At 38.1% G+C, this 19,561-nt stretch overlaps 1 protein-coding gene across 6 annotated transcripts in view; it reads left to right on the forward strand.

Moving 5' to 3' along the window:
• Pcl (polycomb protein Pcl) overlaps window positions 1-19,561 on the forward strand; it is a 161,527-nt gene that overhangs the window by 53,150 nt on the left and 88,816 nt on the right. For 2 of the 6 annotated variants that reach the window (XM_068386945.1, XM_068386950.1), the window contains exon 2: window positions 7,479-7,538. In XM_068386945.1, coding sequence (XP_068243046.1) covers window positions 7,518-7,538 — 21 coding nt within the window. In that variant the 5' untranslated portion in view covers window positions 7,479-7,517. Of the gene's footprint in view, window positions 1-1,015; window positions 1,988-7,478; window positions 7,539-15,212; window positions 15,270-19,561 lie in introns of those variants that run through there. The other 4 variants (XM_068386946.1, XM_068386944.1, XM_068386948.1 and 1 more) reach the window with 4 other exon arrangements.

The following is a 19,561-nucleotide window of genomic DNA, read 5'->3' on the forward strand; positions in this document are numbered from 1 at the left end:
CTGTTACCCCCCTCTCGGTCCTTCATCCTTTAACCCCTCCCCTCCCCCCATTTACCGACTTCCTAAGCTGTTATAGTTTTGTGTGCATCTGCCATGTGGATCCAATGGGATTCCTTTTTGAAGTTGACTACTTGCATACACTTATGCTGCATGTGACCAGATTGAACATAAATACGTTGCAATCAAACACACACACACACACACACACATATATATATATATATATATATATATATATATATATATATATATATATATATATATATATGTGTGTGTGTGTGTGTGTGTGTGTGTGTAGAATGACCCCATGCATTACCACTCCAGTTCTAAACAAAAACAAATTAGTGTAAGATTACAAGTTAATTAATATTCATCGGTCCAATATACCGAAACCATCTACTATTTCTTTACAGTAACCCATCCAAGTGTAGACCGAACGTAATATGTATAATTTGTTTATGAAAATATAAGCGTTTGATATTAAATGCCGTGGCAATATCTGCATACTTATAATACATTACCTGACACAAATTCCTATAGTACTGTTTACGTTTAGAAGTATCAACAGTTCACGAATTCCGCACACAAAACATTTTCCATGTAACTTGTGTATTTCATTTGTTTTCGTGTAAAATACACAGATTTACTGTGGTAGATTACAATTCCCTTCGTCGCCACGCCCCTCTGTGAAATTTCTGAGATTTGCTACCCTCCCCACTTTGCATATTAGTTATGGAATAGAGAATTGGCAAGGAAATGTGCATGAAATGCATTTCTTGACCTAGAAATACCGACAGAATTATAGAGGAATTTGTCGACATTATATCTATGCCTTACAAACATAAATTTAAGCATACCGCATTGAAATTGTATTTTATATTGCCAACGTTCTATCATTGATCATCATTTTTGTGTTATGACAGCGTAACATTTAAATTCACCTCCGGTGTTGTTGAGCCTGTATATCATCGTGGGTACCGGCCAGCCATGGAATGGGGATGGGAGAGGAGAGGTTCAGAGGAGAGGAGAGTTTTACAGTTGGCGCCTGGCGGTGGGCACAAGGACTGGTTGTGTGCATCTCTGCACGATGATGTATTGTGTTTAAATATTTTGAATTATGTCAATAGTTAATTGCCAGTGGTGTTTCCGAAGTTACTTGTGCGATACCCCTGATTCGTTGACAGCGTTTTTTCATAGTGTCATTCAGCTGTTTGCCTAAAGAGAAACGTAAATGTTTATTTAAAAGGACTCAAACCGTGAACAGGTTAGGCGAATTCGGTGTTAGTGAAACTTACTCGACATCGGTGTTATAAGTACTCATAAGGAAGACTTTATATCCTGAACAGTGAATTTAAACCAAAAACATTGCACCGAGTGACAAATGCGATGAGAGAAGAGATGTTAAGTGTCATGGTAGATGCGAAGGAAAAAATCGTTGTGATAACTAAAGTCCAGTATACTGAATGTCGTAATGCAGACGATTGAATGCCGTCTACAAATATTACGTGAAAATAATAGTCGGGATCCTACAAGGCCACTTTGTTGAAGGCTGTACTCAATAAAGAAATAAAGCTAAGAACTGGACCAGTAAATAGAGAAGAAGAGAGGGGTGTTTTGAAGATGGCGGGCAGCATGTGAGGTGGAGATGCGGTGGATGCTCGTGCGGTCCGTTACAGAACCTGCGTTTTCAATTCAGTCGAGGAAATATGGCGTCTGGAGGGACCTCGTCTTATCCTACTTCTCGCAATTGAAGACTAAACATGCACAAATAAGCCATGGCGATGACCTTTACGCAGTGTGGAAAAAAACCTAAGTGTGTAATTATGTGACGCATAGGATTATGTTAACGTGTTTTCCCTAGACGGACGTGGAGAAGAGATAGAGAGACACGCACTGAACGGGAAGAAGAGAGGAGGAGAGAAGAGAGAGAGAGGGAAAGAGAAGAGGTTGTTGTTGACATTCTTAATGCTTCTTCTTGGAGGCTTTTGTAAGTGCACTTCATTAACTTTAGCTAAGAATGAAAGATAGGAAAGTGAGAATGACGGTCAGTCTCTGGGCTTGGTTGGAGGTTCCCCTGGTCCGCCAGAAGTTTGTCGAGGCAGGGAATTGGGGTTATTGTGTCGCCTCCCCAGTTGGAGGTTCTTTGAATAGATGAGGTTTTCGGCATCGAACGGAAAACGCTACAAACTTTAAAACCGTACATGCCGGTAGAGTTTCTTAATTTGAATCTCTAGGCTGTCCTGCCTTAGTCATTTATTGATGTTAATTTCAAACGGTATCGTAGACCGCGTTCGTATGATAAAGGAACAAATGAAGTAGCTTAGATTTCCTGGGGCTTCACTTTTCAGTGGGTTAAGACAAGTGAATAGGTCTTCAGGGGTCTTTCATAAACTAGGAATGGGTTAATTTGAGGTTATTTTATAGGTTTATCTTTTCACTATGCCTAAAACTGATATCTTGCCCCCAAAGATGGGGTAGAGTGAAGGATAGTTTCCACGAAGGGTGTTATGTAATCAGTTATCATCCTAACTCAGAGGTGTGGAACCATTTTGCAAGTAAATTTACAGGTAAACACCTTAATAAACACTTAAGTTGTTTTTCACAAGGTAATAAAGACCAGTGTGTGTTGTTGCTATGATAAACATTGGAACACTAGAGACAGGGCTTATAACTGATAGCCAGTATGATAGGGCTTTGAGGTTGGTTAGGGGAGGAATATTACAATTTATAGTTAACCGTGACATCAGTAGACCTTATTTTAGGCCACCAGTGTTTGCTAATTAGTGAAAGGTTTCTAAATATGGTGGCTCCCTAGCTTAACTTCAAGGCCCAGATTAACAAGCATATATTTTGTGATAGCCAAATAAGCTTAACCTAACATGAATAATGACATGCCATTGTTTGCCTGCTGTGGAATGTGGCTTTTTTACTACATCAAAATTACCTCTCCATCAAAATATAGCCAATTAGAATTACTTGACAGCAGGATTTGATATACTATTGACTTGATTGCGGTAATCACCAGAGGTCCTCAAAAGACCCGGTTTCCCACTGGGGTTCCTTCTAATTGGATCCATACAGTAGTAGGGTTTATTAGTGTATTAGGTCGTAATGAGATTCATAGGATTTATTTTTAAAGAAATTTATCTGGGTCACCCTTTATTCAGTTCAAGTTGTCATTTTAAAGCAATTACCTACCTACTAGAGCCAATTACTGTTCTCATTATATTCAAATTTAGAGAAATGTCGAGTGTTAGCAGTCTGGAAATCATTAGCTTTTGTTGGCCAACTTTTGCTTGGTTGATGTAGCGTAGATTAACCTTCTTCTTTAAGTTACTATTTCTAAAGCTGAAAATTAATTGTATCATGTGTTTGATCCTGAGGACATTTGTGGTATAATTGGTTATTATTGTTGGCAAGCACATTTTTCAATATGGGGTTTTCAGGAGTTGATACAGAATGGCAAGTCGTAGGGTTATTCAATATTTTTCTTTTTCTATGTAGCAAATTTGAAAAGGCTTGGGTAACCCCAAGTATATATTTTTACTTCGTTTGGGTGCTCTGTTCTACCTACCCGAACACTTTCATCTTTCACGGCCAGATAAACATTAATGACATGGAGAGAAGAAAGACTTAACAAATTCAACGATTAAGTTTTTTTTTTAATATATAGAAAGAAAATGTCTCGCTGCCCTTACCAACACACTGTTGTTTGTTAGGTTACTTCACTGTGGCAGGCCTTAAGACAGTGTGTGTTGGTAAAGTGTCATATTCTGTTGGGAATGGATGGATACAGTGATAATTGTTATTGTAATTTTCATAAACTTAATCGCTCATGAAGGAATTTATGCTAGTGCTTTACAAGTAATAATGTTACTCTTTAAATCTGAGATACTTGAAGCCTCCATAACAAAAGTGAAAATCATTTTAGGGATCTGCCACAGTATTAGTAATTTAATAGAAGTTTTTTGTCATTGTATGATTAAATATTTTATTCTTAAAGTACAGTATGATTTTAAAAAGAGATTAGAATATAGAAATGACAAAATTCACTGTGTGTACATAGGTGCGTATGTTCATTCATACAGGTGATGCACATACAATAATGGAACTAAAGTAGTGTTGTATTTTTTATGTCTTACACAGTTGCTAAAGTAGAAGAATTTTGAAAATTATAACACTTTGTTTCATATAAAGATATACAATGTCAAGGTATACTAGATTTACAAGGCTTGCCAATTCACCATCCAATCAAGGTTTATGTTGGGTTAGGTAAGTTGACCATGCATAAAACAACAGTGAGTTGGTAAGGGTTTTGAGGCATTCTTCTTGTTTGAAATTGTATTGCTGGTTTGGTGTCATTATGAAAACAGTGAAATTCTAATTTCTGCATCATATTCATGGCATATATGGAGTTATAGTTTAACAAGGTATTCCCTGAGTATGCGGATTGTGTTAAATTTTACTCGTCATATTTCATTTTGGTGATGATACATATGTTTAGGCTTGGCGTCAGCATCAATACAAATACAAACCTTCATCATTTAGTAGGGGTAAGATTCTGGTGAAAGCTGGAAATGGCCAATGAAGAATTATCGAGGCAATCGCCACCCAATATCCAGGTCTAACAGTGCTCGGAGCCTCCATTACGATTCGAGTTGCAGACGTGTTCTCGACGCTCTGCAATTTCCTTGAAGTTTTTCACATATACCTCATTTCAGTATGAGTGTGAATCAACTTGGTAAAAGACAAAGTTGTTTTTAACTCTGGGACACTTACTCCTGGCATTGATACTGACTTAATTTCATAAAATGTGATAAATCTCTGGGATGAGAGCACTCTCCAATCTTTAGAGGGACACTTCTCACAGGATCCTTGTGTTGGTGACCAACATGTCTCTCAACATGCAAGCAGGCATACTTGAGCACTAGATCTCTGTGAAGAATGTTTTCCTTCCCCGAGGAAGTCATATGTATATAGTACTGTACTTCAATATTCCGAATGTGTAAGTTTTGGACTACTGTATTATCATTATATGGTTGATATGTTTCCATTAACATATGAGCCATATGCTAGTGTAGAAAGGTAACTACATTCCCATGGAGTGTCTGCATAGGGTAGTAAGTATATTGCATATAGATTAAGACTTGAATTTCCCTTGCATACAGATCGCATCTAGTATCTGTTACATACTGATGAGGTTACTTGTATATGATTACTTTTGATGCTACAGCCCTTCATATTTATCCGTTATCTTACAATCACATAGGCTATTGTGCATTTTCATCTATTAATACAGAACTTCCTCAAACAGTCTTCACTTGTTTCTTTGCTCCACAATTTACCTGAATTTGTTTTTTAAAATATTTAGGCTGCTTGTACTACCAGTATTTCTTTTGAGTGACCGCATCTGGTGATTCCAATTTATAAATGCGCTCTCAGAGAACATAGCTATTTTGAGTGCCACAAATCTTGTTACTATGGCATGACTACCTCAACCACCTTGTGTTGACTGTACAGTATTGCATAATACAGTATATATTTCTTGATATTACCCTCATAAAATTGGCAGCTGTTTCTCTTTTGATTTCCTATTGAAAAATATAGAAAGATGGTGTATGTATATACAATACTTTAAACATTTTGAGCTCATTTATTCTTCATGGTTTTGAATTATCCAGCATTTGCTCCTCTGCACTGGTGAAAATTATGTCTTGTAAATGTGGCAGGATGCCAGAAAACCTCAAACCAATCAATCAATCTTGTAAAGGCAAAGATATTCCTTTACTATGCCATTATTATGTGTATAAAGCAAACCTTCATGGGAAAAAGTATGTTGTAATACAGTTAATGGATTCAAACTATTTCTAATCATAACTTACACTCCTGCATTCAAGTATACTGTATGTTCCCATTGCCATTGTAAGGTACTGAATTGTTCCTTATATCAGTTTCATCTATTGAGATACTACTGCCAGATTTATTAAGTTCTTTGACTGGCCAGATAGTACAGTACTGCATTGGATCCCTCTCTGTTTAGGGCTCATTTTTCCTTTGCCTACACATACAGCAAATAGTCTAGCCTGTGTGTTACACGTTGTCCCCTTTCCTCGTACACCTGACAACACGAAAATAACCGAAAAATTCTTCTTCAATCAAGGGTTTAACTACTGTACGTACTGTAATTGTTTAGTTGCTACTTTCCACTTGGTACCAGTAGAAGAGACTATTTAGATATTGTATGCAGTTCTTCTAAGAGAAATACACTCCAAAATGAAACCAATGTTTTCTAGTTTTGGGTAGGCCCATAGCCTCTCTACCATATTCTTTCACTGTCTTGAGTTAGAGGTCGCTTGATTGAGGGAACACTTGAGCATGCTGTTCTGTTTCCATATTTCCTTTCTTACTGGGCTATTTTCCTTGTTGGGGCCCTTAGGCTTATATCATCCTGCTTTTCTAGCTAGGGTTGTAGTTTAGTTAGCAATAATAATAATAATATTGTCCCCAAATTATTTGCTTTTCATAGAGGTGTTAAAATTTGATCAAGGCCATGTTAAAGCAAAATTGAAAGTGTAGGGGATTGTGCACTATTTATACTTGAATATATTCGATTTGAAATTAAGCTTCTAGAGTACTTACTGTAAAGAAATTGCTAAATATCCTTTGAAATACAGTAGTAGGCCAAGGTTAGGTTTGTCTATTTTTTTTGGTGTTATTGAATATTTTGTTTAGTTATGCTATATAATTTTTAGAATGTTGAAACAAACTTAACTTGTCGGTTGCTTAATCAAGTGTCCTATTCATGTTCTGTAGTCCATCCAATGTCCATATTTCTAAACTTCTGTATGGTGTATTTAATTCATTCATAATGTTACATATTTTGTATTTTGGGCATTTTTATTTATGTTTGAGAAAGTTATTTTGATATTTTTTGTCATAAGTCGTAGATGTATACTGTACTTAAAATGCTGTTGTATGGTGTTTATGAGGTGATAGTTTGAGAGACTAATTGAAGGTATGTCCAATTATCGTAGAGATCAGCAATGTAACTGTATCCAGAGGTCTGATGAAAGCGCTCCCTATTTATATCGAGGTTTTCAATTTTAAGGGATAAATTCCTCAATATTTGTGTTAACATTGCACACACCTTTTGAAATTAAATATGGAGGATTTTATGCAATATCCACCATATAAATTTATATTAGTATATTTCTTGATTACCGTTACATAATTGGCTTTAAAAGCAGATGGATGCATGATTGCTTCAGTTTTGTTATGGTCTTTGTAATGAGAGCAAGAGGGACATCTTTGACCTCAAATGCAGATTACCTGCCCTTATCAGTGGAGTTGATAAGAACCAAAGAATTGGATTTAGGGAGAACTTGTCTGCTAGCCAACTTGAAATATGATTACACAGTGTTTTAGGCTTTATTAATGCAAATGTTTTCATGGTTATTAATATATTCCAACTTTTTCAGGAGGAGGAGGAAGCAGAATTGAGGTTTAAGGCAGTGACCATGTCTGGCACAAGGAAGAGGGTAAGCTTATAAGAATGGTAGAAGCATTGACTATCTTTCTGGTATACGTGTGCTATTTCATTTATTCATCTTTACTGAATTATGTCTCGCTAGTACAGTAAGTACAGATGTCAGTCTTTGCTGATATATATCCTACTAAAGTGATAGATGTTAGAAACTTAAATAGTTTTTCATGTAATTCAAACTTTAGATTTTGAATGTCTAAATAGTTCCTTTCGTGGACCTTTTTTAATGTACAGTAGTTTTATTTTTCATTTATTGGTATTTTGCTTGCTGTTTCATGTTCTGGTCCCTCTGCATGCTGGAGCATTGGTGTAAATGGTATGTTGTAGACTGCTGCAATATATTGTGTAGTTTTAGTCTTTGTCACCAAGGTCTGATTTAGTTGCATGATGGTGTCAGTTGGCACAGTTTTGTTTTGCCTGTTTATTTTGCTGGGCATTGAAAATTGGGAATGAATTTGGGAAGGTTTTTCTTCTGCTGATTTTTTCTTGTCTAAAATTATTTATTGTGCCGTGCATAGAAAAATTATTATTGAAGAATTTAAAATGTCTTGATAAACATAGAATTCATGCTCTCTGCTGATAGGCTAGGTAATTGGGGACTGTGTGGATGCATAAACAGTATTCAGTTTACAGATCCAATTTTAGGCTAATATTTTCGTAGGGGCACTACATTAGTTGTTTTAAAAAGGCTGAATCTGATTTTGGTGTATATTTAAACTATTATTTGTAGAGTATACTGTATATATGCGAGTTAAGAAAAGTGATTTCATTAATTTGATTTGATTTAGTTATGCTCACTTAATCACCCATATAACATTTAGTAATGCGTTAAGAGTATTTTGATTTAATTGTTTATGTTTAATCCTGTTGCATTTATTTAAGCATGGTATCGTTGGAGGTGTTCCATACTTTGCTGGTTCATTAAATCTGCAAAATAAACTCATTAGGACTACTGTATTGAATACAACAGCGTACAGCTGATGAAATTCTATATATGTCCTATCCTTCTTGAAAAGTAGTAGATATCTTTCCAAAGTAAGCAGCTTCCTTATGAAACCTTTGTTATGGTGGCATTATATTTTCAGTACTTCATGATTGGATGTGAATTCATTAAAGGTATACATTGCATTGCATGATCATAATCATGCAGAAGGGTACGACACACACTCAGCTGCTCTTCCTCCTTTTTTATTTGGTCTGACACATCCCATGCTAGGCACCTGTACTAGAATTTTTGCCATATTTTGATTTATTATCTTGGTTAAATGAAGCCAAATGAGTGTTTCATCTTGACCTTACCATATTTGGATGTTTTATTGTCATGGGTTCAACAGACCTAATATTTAGCAATGGATGCATCGCCCTATTATTTGCTCGGGAGACTAACTGAATTTTGACATGAAAGATCGAGTGATGATATCCTAAAGTATTACTGTAATTTGAATGAAAATATTGAAGATTATTCATCATGCATTATACAGTACAGTATATTCTTTCATGATGAAAGAAGGGAAAACTTGTTAGCCTTACTTAAGAGTTGTGTCAAAGACTTGAATTTATTTAGTATTCTTGGTGAGTTTTGATCAGAGGAGCACCACATCAGATATAGTAAAGCAAAAGACAGGAACATATGATGCATTATTTTCTGATGCCCTTTGTTGTTTGTTGTTGGTATGTTCAAATGTCTGTACTGAATGTATTAGTCATTTGGGAAGGTAGACGTCACCTTAGTTATTCTCGAGGCTGCTGCTTGGGTTATCCCCGATTACCCTGGTAGCCCGACAGGGCATGAGTGTATGAGGGCGGTCCCATACACTGTCTGCTCCCTGGTTGATGGAAAAGCTTTGGTGCTCTCTATTCCCCTTTCTGCCTGAATGGTAGACTCCTGCTCCTCCCTCATCCCATGATAATTTGGTAGAGCCTCTAAGGCACTAGACCTTGAACTGATGCAGGTGGAGGCAGGCAATCGCGAGTTGGAAAGTTTATTCGTGAAAGCCCTTGCATTCATTTGTGAGTGCAATTGACTGGGGAGGCAATCTTGGTGCCAACTTTGGCCTTATTCATTGATTGACACTAAAGTTCCCCTCAAGGGTCTACAGTAGATCTTCCTTGGAGCTACCTTGGTGTGATCTAGTTGGTTTAGCCCTGGATTGAGTTATCGATCAGATCTAGGGATCTGAGAACTTGAGTCTAGCCAGTCAAACAATCAAACAAGATGTTGCTCCCCCCCCCTCACCTACTCGTGAGACAATGAAGGTTTTTATGTACCAAAGCATGCTGCAGGTTGATCCAGGGGTGTGCTCACTGACAGGGGACTAATCTTTGGAGAGACTCAAGACCTCTCCTCTCACCCTCTTGAGTCTGTGACCATGGACTTGCCTGTCATGTTCTTCCTCCAAGCTGTCTCTTGGCTTAACACTTGTTTAGGCATAGTGACCTACCTTTCAAAATCAATACATTTAACTACCTCCAAGTCTTTGGAGAAGTACAAGAGTCTTGTTCTGTCTGGTGGAAAGGCAGTGACCTTCCTAACAAACCATTGGGGAAAGTAAGTTTTGAAGAGAAAGGAAGCTTTGGTTTTCCATTTCTCAAAACTAGTAGGCCAAAAGGTAGCTTTGTTGCTCTGGAACTCTTTGATGTTGGCTGCTATGTCTCCTTCCGACGAGTTGCATGTAGGTAACAGTGAAGCAGACGACTGCTTTGCAGGACTCCCTGATCCAGTGTCCTTCATGATCCCTGGCCCATGGAAAGGAACTGTAGCCATGCCTGTGGGATCGGGTACAAGGAAGGGCCTTGGGTCCGTTACAAGACCCCTATTAGGATCACCTGCAATTTCCAGGAAAAAAATAATCTGTGCATGCACAGCCCTTTCAAGCCCCACAGTATGGGTATTTCAGGATTTGCTGTGGCTGAAAAAAGGTAGTGAGGGGAAATGCTCCAGTTGGTCACCCTGGCAGAGACATGGGCCTGAACCATGTGAAGTGAGTGTCCGTTAGGACGGTAGTTTTACTACCCTTTCAAGAACGGCCCTCCCCCCCCCCACCCATCTCACTTACCGATAGAGTTCTTATCCGATCCTCCAATATCGCTTAAAGCCTTGGCCTTATGTACCGGGGTAGACAGGAGGTTGGAGAAGCAGGCTTGAAGTCATTAGAGACAAGTCTCTTGGCTTCTACAATTGGCTCCTCCTGGTGGAAAAGTCAATCAGGGGCTGGGGACCAGTCTTTGGCCTCTTTTCATTGAACAAGTTTGTTTGTCAAACAAAGCTCAAGATGGAAACAGTTCGGTCTGTGCTGTGTTCCATTTGATACATACACCAATTAAGGATTCTGTGCTTCAAACTGTCTCTCTCTCTCAGGTGTTCTGCCGCGTGTTCACCTTGGTAGCAGGTTGGCTGGCCTACTTGCAAGGGATACGTCTTGATTTCCACGATTGGCTGATCCTGGCCTCTTCAGTGAGGTAGTTGCCACGGGATTGATATTGAATTCTTGCATTTTATTACAATTTGGGAATTGTGATAAACTGGGAGAAATTGAATCTCATAACCAAGTCGAAGTTAGACTACTTGGGCCTGCTGATAGACTTGGCAGCAGCAAGTACCTATCAGATGATTGCATCAGTAAGCTCAAGGAGGTTGCGGCACAGTTTCTATTCAAGACAGAAATCCCAGCTCAGCGCTGTCAATGGCGTCGACTACCTTTCTTCATTAAGGAAAGTTGTTCCACATGGAGGTATCCACCAGAGATCTCTTCAGTGGTGTTTAAAGGGTCACTGGTCTGTTGCCAGATATCCCACATTCCTTCCTGTTCTGGTGAGGCAGGAGGATTGTGACAATCTTGCCTGGTGGCTGAAAAAGGTAAATGTTATCAGGGCCGGTTGAAGTGTCAGAGTGGTCTGTAGCTACATCCTTGTGTAGCAGAGAGGATACTGGGCGGGGCAGTTCTTGGGTACTGGGTGGGGTGGTTCTTCAGGAATTGACCTGTTCGTCATGTGGCTAAACAGGAATCTCCCAGTGTTTTGGTCCCCTAATCCCTTGTTCGAAAACGCCTTCCAACATACACAGGATCATTTGGATCCATACGCCTTTCCTCTCTTCAATTTGATCTGTCCACTAATGAACTGAGTGTTAATCATTCAGTACTGAATGACCCGGATGGCTCTATAATGGCCTCATGCCAAATGGTAGTTCAATATGTTATCACTTCTAGATAGGGTTAGACAGAATTAACCCAATGGTCCACATTCCTCTGTCTGTGATGTCTTTAGAGGTACAGTACCACCAATCAGTGAAATTGCTAGAACTTACTGTTGAAGGTTATTCAGCATCGCTTCTGAGCAAAAGGCTGTTTTGTTAGGCACTGCATAGATGTTTGGGTACCTACAATGATTCTCTGCAGTTGTCTACCAGGGGAAGTGTGCCATCTTCTGCGATAAGTGTCATAGATGTGATGCTTCTCCGGTAGGAGCAACTTTAGCACAGATTGGGGATTTCCTAGTCTTCTTTCGCTGAGAGGAGCACCTATCGGTTGCAGCTGTCAATGGCTACTGTTCACCCTTAGCATGGTCTATAGACAGAAGGGTTTAGACTTCTTCGTGTGAGTTAACCTATGCTTGCAAGGAGCTTTGAGCAGTTTTGCCCATCCTGGGATCTTAGGGCTTTGGAGTGGGACATGACCCACATTCTCAAGACTTACGCATAACGCGTTCGAGCCTTCAAGAAGGTCGTCAGAGATCTAACTTAAGACTGTCCTCTTGCTTGGCTTAGCATCGATGAAACGAATAATGGATTTGCACGGTCTCTCATACTTAGTTACCCACACTGAGGGACGGAGAGAGGTCTCCTTTAGTTTATGCCAGGCTTTATGGTCATGGTCAAACCCAGTGCCTGTCGTCACATGAAAACACACACACACACACACCCCCGTTCGACATCTCCATTCCCTCTCTATGTTAAGCGTCTGGTAGGGATTGAGAGGAGATACTTTTGTGTCCCATAAGTGGTGTTATCTGAAGAGGACCCAACACCTCAATCTTGGGTGTCAACGAGCTCTCGGGTAGCACGATCGTTTTCTGGCTTCGTGAGACGAACCATATAGCATACACCACTGTTGAGAGACTTGATATGCCAGATAGGACCAGAGCTCATGAAGTCAGAGTTATATGCCTCACCCTATCTTTCATGAGGAATCTCTGTTGGGCTGGTGTTGAATGCTAGGGTTTGGAAAAGCCAAGCCTCCTTTTCGAGAGTATACTGACAAGTCCCTTCCCCATCCTCCTTAACAAGGGGAAGGTCAGTGGAATTTGTACCAACCCATTGATCATCATACTCCAGTGGATTGATATCCTGGGGAAGCGCCTCATTTGACCATGTACAGTTCATCTTGAGAGACTAGGCCCTATCAGTCTACTCATCCTTATAAGAGACATATTGCAGGATGCTGGAGTCATCTCCTATGCTCCCTTATGGGACCAGGCAGAGTGACATTCCCGGGAAGAGAGAACCAATCGATTTTGGTCTAGGGGACTGAGACCCACCAAGTAGCGTGTCTTTGTATATATAGAGTGAAAGGTTTGTATATGTGTAGAAACAAATAACTTATTTTAAAACTAATTTGTCTTTTCCCTAACTGTACAAACCTTAATTCTTTAAGTTAAACTACCCTCCTCAACCACCCTTGTCAGTCCAGAGCCCAAATGTCAAAGTGAAGATCTTCCGACAGGTGGAGGGGTAGGGGGTTCTTGCCTGTGCTCAACATCTCTTAACTACTTCATTAACAAATTAAAAGGCCGTTCCAGATCGTCCTGAAAACGTCTCCTATTTAAAAGACTCAGATTTGTATAGGTGCAAAAAAAAATACAAATACTTTTAAAATTTTATTTTTCAATATTCTTATACAAGGAAAGTGGTCAAAAGGAATAATTGTATCTTATTAGATTACCATAACATGAATATTAGATATATTATAGGACCCCTACCCCTCTTGTTTAGAATAGTTTTATAAGGGTGTACTGTACTAGGTCTCCAAAGAACATACTGGAGCTGGTCCAAGTTATTTTTAAATGATTTGAAGGGTAAAAGGGTAAAACATTGGGAAGTCAAATAGTAAGGAGGGGCAACGAAAGTGAATGTAAAGAAAAGGTAAAGTAATGTAGCTTAGAATCAAACAAGACTTTTATTACATTTTTGTAACTTATTACAGAGCCTATAGACCTTTGTCGGTTTTTATAGTACAGTTAATTTTAGTTGAATGATTTTCAGGGATTTTTAGTTGTCTCTTTTTTTTGAAGTTATTGTTTTTGAACACTGTAGAGGTATTTTTTATTATTCATTGTTGATGTCCTATTTTCTCGCATGAATGGTAGTTTCTCCTGTTGTATGTAGTCTTGTGTCACTATGAGCATTTTCATTATAGTAAAAATGATAATTTGAATCTAATGAATTGCATGTGTGATTTTTTATAAGTCCGCAATTGTATTAATACTTTGGGTAATATTTATCTGCTAAATTCTCTGAGTATTTTATGTTTGTCTACATAAAGGAAGGTTTAATATTGTTCATTGGTGTTATACATACATGTGGATTAGGTAAATCCCATTTTCCTAGGAAGGTTAAATATTCTTTGTACAAAGAATCGTCTTGTGCAGTATATTATTTATATCACATATATCTCCCCCTGAGAAGTGTGAATGAAGCTGTGAAGAAATCATCCATTATTACATGTGGCTTTAGTACATATGTCTGTAAGTTACTTGCATCTTAATTATACTGAAACATCTGATGGCTGGCCCAAAGCTTTACACTTCTCTTGTAGAAATAGATAATGGAATGAAGCTTTGGTTTTTAGATTTTACTAATTGCTATAGCATAACAGAGTACTGGATTGTAGAATCAACCTGCCCTCTCATTACAATTCTGTATGTAGTGTAATTCTTTTTTTTTTCTTCTACAAATGGGAGAAAAAAGGATGAAAACAATGAAGTAATATAGATTTATAGGAAGATTTTATGCGAAAGGGACAGATTATAGCAATAAACATGATCATGCTGATAGATGAAAGTAAAGGTGGTACAGTGGTATGATATGACTATTTTAAAGTAGATATTGGTGAATATTTTTATTATTTAACAAATTAGAAATTCTGTAAAACTCAAGAATGATAGAAAAGAAAAGATTAATTTAAATTGAAGATTAACAAGAGATGCATATTAGGTATTGTATACCCCTGAGGTATATTAAGGATGCTTGATGTTTTGTATCTGCACATTTAGGATTAGCCACAAGATTATATCATGTATCAATGCCCCTTTTATTTTGTTTCTTTTGATCCTCTTTATTTCATAAGTTTTTTATTTACCTTTCTCTGTATGTAATATTCTGACCACTACCATTAAGCTTAAGAGCCAATTCTGTTCTCAGGTGGTCTTGTGACATTACCTGCTGCGTTTACTGCGCATCCATTATAAGCGTTCTTGCGTCATTTTATCCTCTCGTGAGATTAGATGTGAAACAAGTTCTCCATTCTCTTGTCTTGATCATTCGTCAGTTTCAGGCCCTCCTCTGTTTTCCTTTTCCATAATTTCCTTGCCTTTCTTTTGTTTAAATACTTTCTATCCTATGCTTTACAGACTTGTTTCTTGTCCCATAATCAAACCTCAATCATTTTTCCAGAGCTCTTCTGGTGACACCATCAGTTCTGGTAAAAGCACACAGACTACCCCTATACAGGTACTTTCCCCAAAACCAAATTCCTACCTTCTTAGTTATAATCCCAGCTTTGCACCCTTTCCAGTTGCCATTGGGTTGGTTGCTTATGTGTATTTTCCAGTCCTCTCTTATCTTTTCCACCACCTCTCCCTTAGATCCTACAGTTAACACTTGGGTCGTCTGCATGCTTAATGTAGCTCTCAGAGTCCCTCCTCTGCATGCTTTTCCAATGCTGTGCTAAACAGGAAGACTCAGAGCTGATCTTTGATAAACACCAGAATTTTTCTCAAACTTTTCCCACACCTGTTGCCATTGCATTTGCTCTAGAGTTAGTGTTTCAATAAATTGATGTTATCCACTTCATCTTTATGATTATTTATCTCGTTACTCAGTCAAATTCCACACCAAGTATGTTATGTAATCCTAAGCATGGTACTGTACTTTTCTTGTATTTTCCTCTTTATGATGGCTAATTTTTTTTGTTGATGTCTTTGGCATTAAGCCAATCAGACATTTATTAATTTTGACTAATTTTTATTTTTAGCTTTTCCCATGCATTTTCAAATACTGTATTTCCTTAGCATGTTCAGGTAGGCTTATAACTCCTGTAATATCAACACTACTCAGCATCTTCTATACTTTTATTAATTACTAATGTACTGTATATCTTTTCCCACTTTTTTTTTTTTACTCTTCCTTTGTCAGGTTTTCATATACCATAATAAACATATAGGTGAAAGGTTCTCCTGCTGCATGCATATGAAGTAGCTTGTTATTCCAGATGTTCCTGGGGGTTTTCCATTTTCCCATGTATCCCATTAACTTCATTTACTATGTTCTTTATTGGCACCTTTATTCTATCAAACATCCCCTCAGTTCGTGGTTATTTTCTGTATTCAGAAAGCTTCAGCATAGTGGAATATCACAATCCAATGACTGGATGATTTGTTTATAGTTTTTACTGTTGATGGGGTTTGTAATATTCCTATGTTATTTTCTCAGAAATATACTCCCATTCTAACATTTAAAGGTTGTTCCATCTGTATTTTAGAGAAATTATTACACTGGCTTTAAGAACATATCATATCTGAAAGATCTTGAACCTAATCCCTTTGGGTCAGACATCTATATTACAAAAATATTTTCTAGTTATCAAGTTTTACCAAGGTATCCCAGTATGGCAAGGATTACACATTGTGAATATATTTAAACATACAGTAATAACATAGTTTTACCTAATGTACCTCTTTTGGATCACCTCAGTAAAGCGGAAAATGTTGAATCCTTTGGCTACTTAAACTGCTTATTTCTTTATTTTGAAAACCTAATGCCGGGAGAGTTGTAATTACTGTATATAGAATCCAGGTAAATGTTGTCCCTTTAAAATTTGCAATCTATCTGGTTATGTGGAGAGTATTTTGTAGTGGGAGGCACTGACAGTACTTTATCTTCTCTTCAAGGCCTCAATTCCATAAGTTTCATGCTTAATTGATTAATCTGTCTTAGGTATTTGAGATGAGGTGAATTGAACATAACTGGGCCAGAGAGCTGAAGAGCATGTGCTGCTGTTTTTGAGATATCATTACTTATACGAGCCTTAAAACCTCCATGCTGAGTCATATCTCCAGACTTGAGCATCTTTTCTGTCTGGTTTTTTATCCTATTGAGCCAGTATCAGTGTAATGGTTGTGTGAGCTCCATGCAATATCTGGTTTATTTCTTATACAGAAGACAAGGAAATCTGGATCTTTAGCATGTCCCAAGATTTATGTTTGTTAAGACATACGATTTTCTTTCATCCTCAAGCTGCTCCAGCACAGTTTCCCAATTCTCCCTGCTATTAACAGGGAATGAGAAAGATCTTGTTCTGTATCCTGTTAGTGCCTCGAGAACATTATGATTTAATAGTTTTTGGTGGTTTCTGGATTTGTTTGCAACTCAATCTGTATGGCACCATTTCTCACCACCTTCATGGCACCATAGAATTCCTGAAAACCTTGGTATCTTACCTTCCTTGGGAGTTGGGTTTAGGCTCATTAGATCTACCTGCTTGAGTGGAGAGTGGACTGGGGCACTTGATTGAGTGTGTATGTGGGAGTTGGGGTCATGGGAACAGGGCTGTGTAAAAGGATTTTAGAGATTTAGGTGATAATAAACTAGGCTTCTGGAAAATGACCAGTTATTCGCATCAAATTCTACCCTGGAAATTTTAACGCACAAGTCCTCAGACACAAATTTTAAGTTCATGAAAGGTACAATATCCTTCTTAATTCATCACCTTCATCTTCATAGCCTGAATTCTTGTATATGTGAGCCTAGCTATCTGATGATGGTGTTCTAGCACACATGCTTTGTTGGTAGTTTATGTATGATTTGAAATTTTATTCACCTTGGGGAAAGGTACGAATCATACATACATACATATACCAAGGCACTTCCCCCAATTTTGGGGGTTAGCCGACATTAACAAATGAAACAAAAATAAAAAAATAAAAGGGGACCTCTCCTCTCTACGTTCCTCCCAGCCTGACAAGGGACTCAACCGAGTTCAGCTGGTACTGCTAGGGTGCCACAGCCCACCCTCCCCTGTTATCCACCACAGATGAAGCTTCATAACGCTGAATCCTCTACTGCTGCTACCTCCGCGGTCCTCTAAGGCACTGGAGGGAGCAGCAGGGCCTACCGGAACAGCGTCACAATTGCTCGCCATTCATTCCTATTCCTAGCACGCTCTCTTGCCTCTCTCACGTCTATCCTCCTATCACCCAGAGCTTTCTTCACTCCATCCATCCACCCAAACCTTGGCCTTCCTCTTGTACTTCTCCCATCAACTCTTGCATTCATCACCTTCTTTAGCAGACGGCCATTTTCCATTCTCTCAACATGGCCAAACCACCTCAACACATTCATATCCACTCTAGCTGCTAACTCATTTCTTACACCCGTTCTCACCCTCACCACTTCGTTCCTAACCCTATCTACTCGAGATACACCAGCCATACTCCTTAGACATTTCATCTCAAACACATTCAATTTCTGTCTCCATCACTTTCATTCCCCACAACTCCGATCCATACATCACAGTTGGTACAATCACTTTCTCATACAGAACTCTCTTTACATTCATGCCCAACCCTCTATTTTTTACTACTCCCTTAACTGCCCCCAACACTTTGCAACCTTCGTTCACTCTGACGTACATCTGCTTCCACTCCACCATTTGCTGCAACAACAGACCCCAAGTACTTAAACTGATCCACCTCCTCAAGTAACTCTCCATTCAACAGGACATTCAACCTTGCACCATCTTCCCTTCTTGTACATCTCATAACCTTACTCTTACCCACATTAACTCTCAACTTCCTTCTCTCACATACCCTTCCAAATTCTGTCACTATTCGCCAGGCTTCTCTTTCTCGTCTGTAATGAGTATAGTATCATCCGCAAACAACAACTGATTTGTTCAAAAAGAAAATTACAATTTATGTGAAAGTAAAAGAAAAATGTTGAAACCTGCTTAAGAAACTCATTCCCACAACAGTACATGGGATGCCAATATATGAACATTATAACAGTAGATAAACTTTTATCCATGCTAGATTATGGGTGTCATTATATTATTTGTGTATATGGATCAGTCAGAATAATATATGACATCTGAATCTATCTAAACTAGGTCTTTAAGTCTTTTTGGAGCTTATAATTTTACTTCAAGCAAATCATTATGTATTGAAAGTAATATCTACGAGTTGTGAATATACTTTACTCCTGATCATTACCATGAACATTCATGAAGTGTAGTGTTCCATGCATTGCACTCTTTACTGTAGGTTTAAAATATTTAACAGGATCAGTATTCGCCACCACATCACCAATAAAACCAATAATTTTCTATAACCGAACAGTGTGTTTAATTTTAGGGCAGATCCGTTTGCAATTAATTTGACAATTATTGTTATTTGAAGAATGCCTTGAAATTCTGGAGAGGGCCTCCAAAAACAATGATCCCAAAAAATTCTCTGGTACAGCAAATCCAGTTTCCAATACATAAAATGTGTTGCAAAACCCCACAAGTGGGAATAAAGAGAAAATAAGATCCCAATAAAACATTCAAAATATGAACATAATCCATCCTAAAGTAAGGTTGCATTAAGTAACTACTGTACTTTATTTAACAGCCCCCCAAAAAAAATCATTGCCTTATATAAATCTAATATTGTAAATTGGAGCCAGTTTAACTCACATTGTTATTATTACTGTACTTGATAAACTACAACCCTAATTGGAAAAGCAGCATGCTATAAGCCCAAGGG

Source organism: Palaemon carinicauda, chromosome 14, assembly GCF_036898095.1.
Source record: "Palaemon carinicauda isolate YSFRI2023 chromosome 14, ASM3689809v2, whole genome shotgun sequence".
Lineage (NCBI taxonomy): Eukaryota > Metazoa > Arthropoda > Malacostraca > Decapoda > Palaemonidae > Palaemon > Palaemon carinicauda.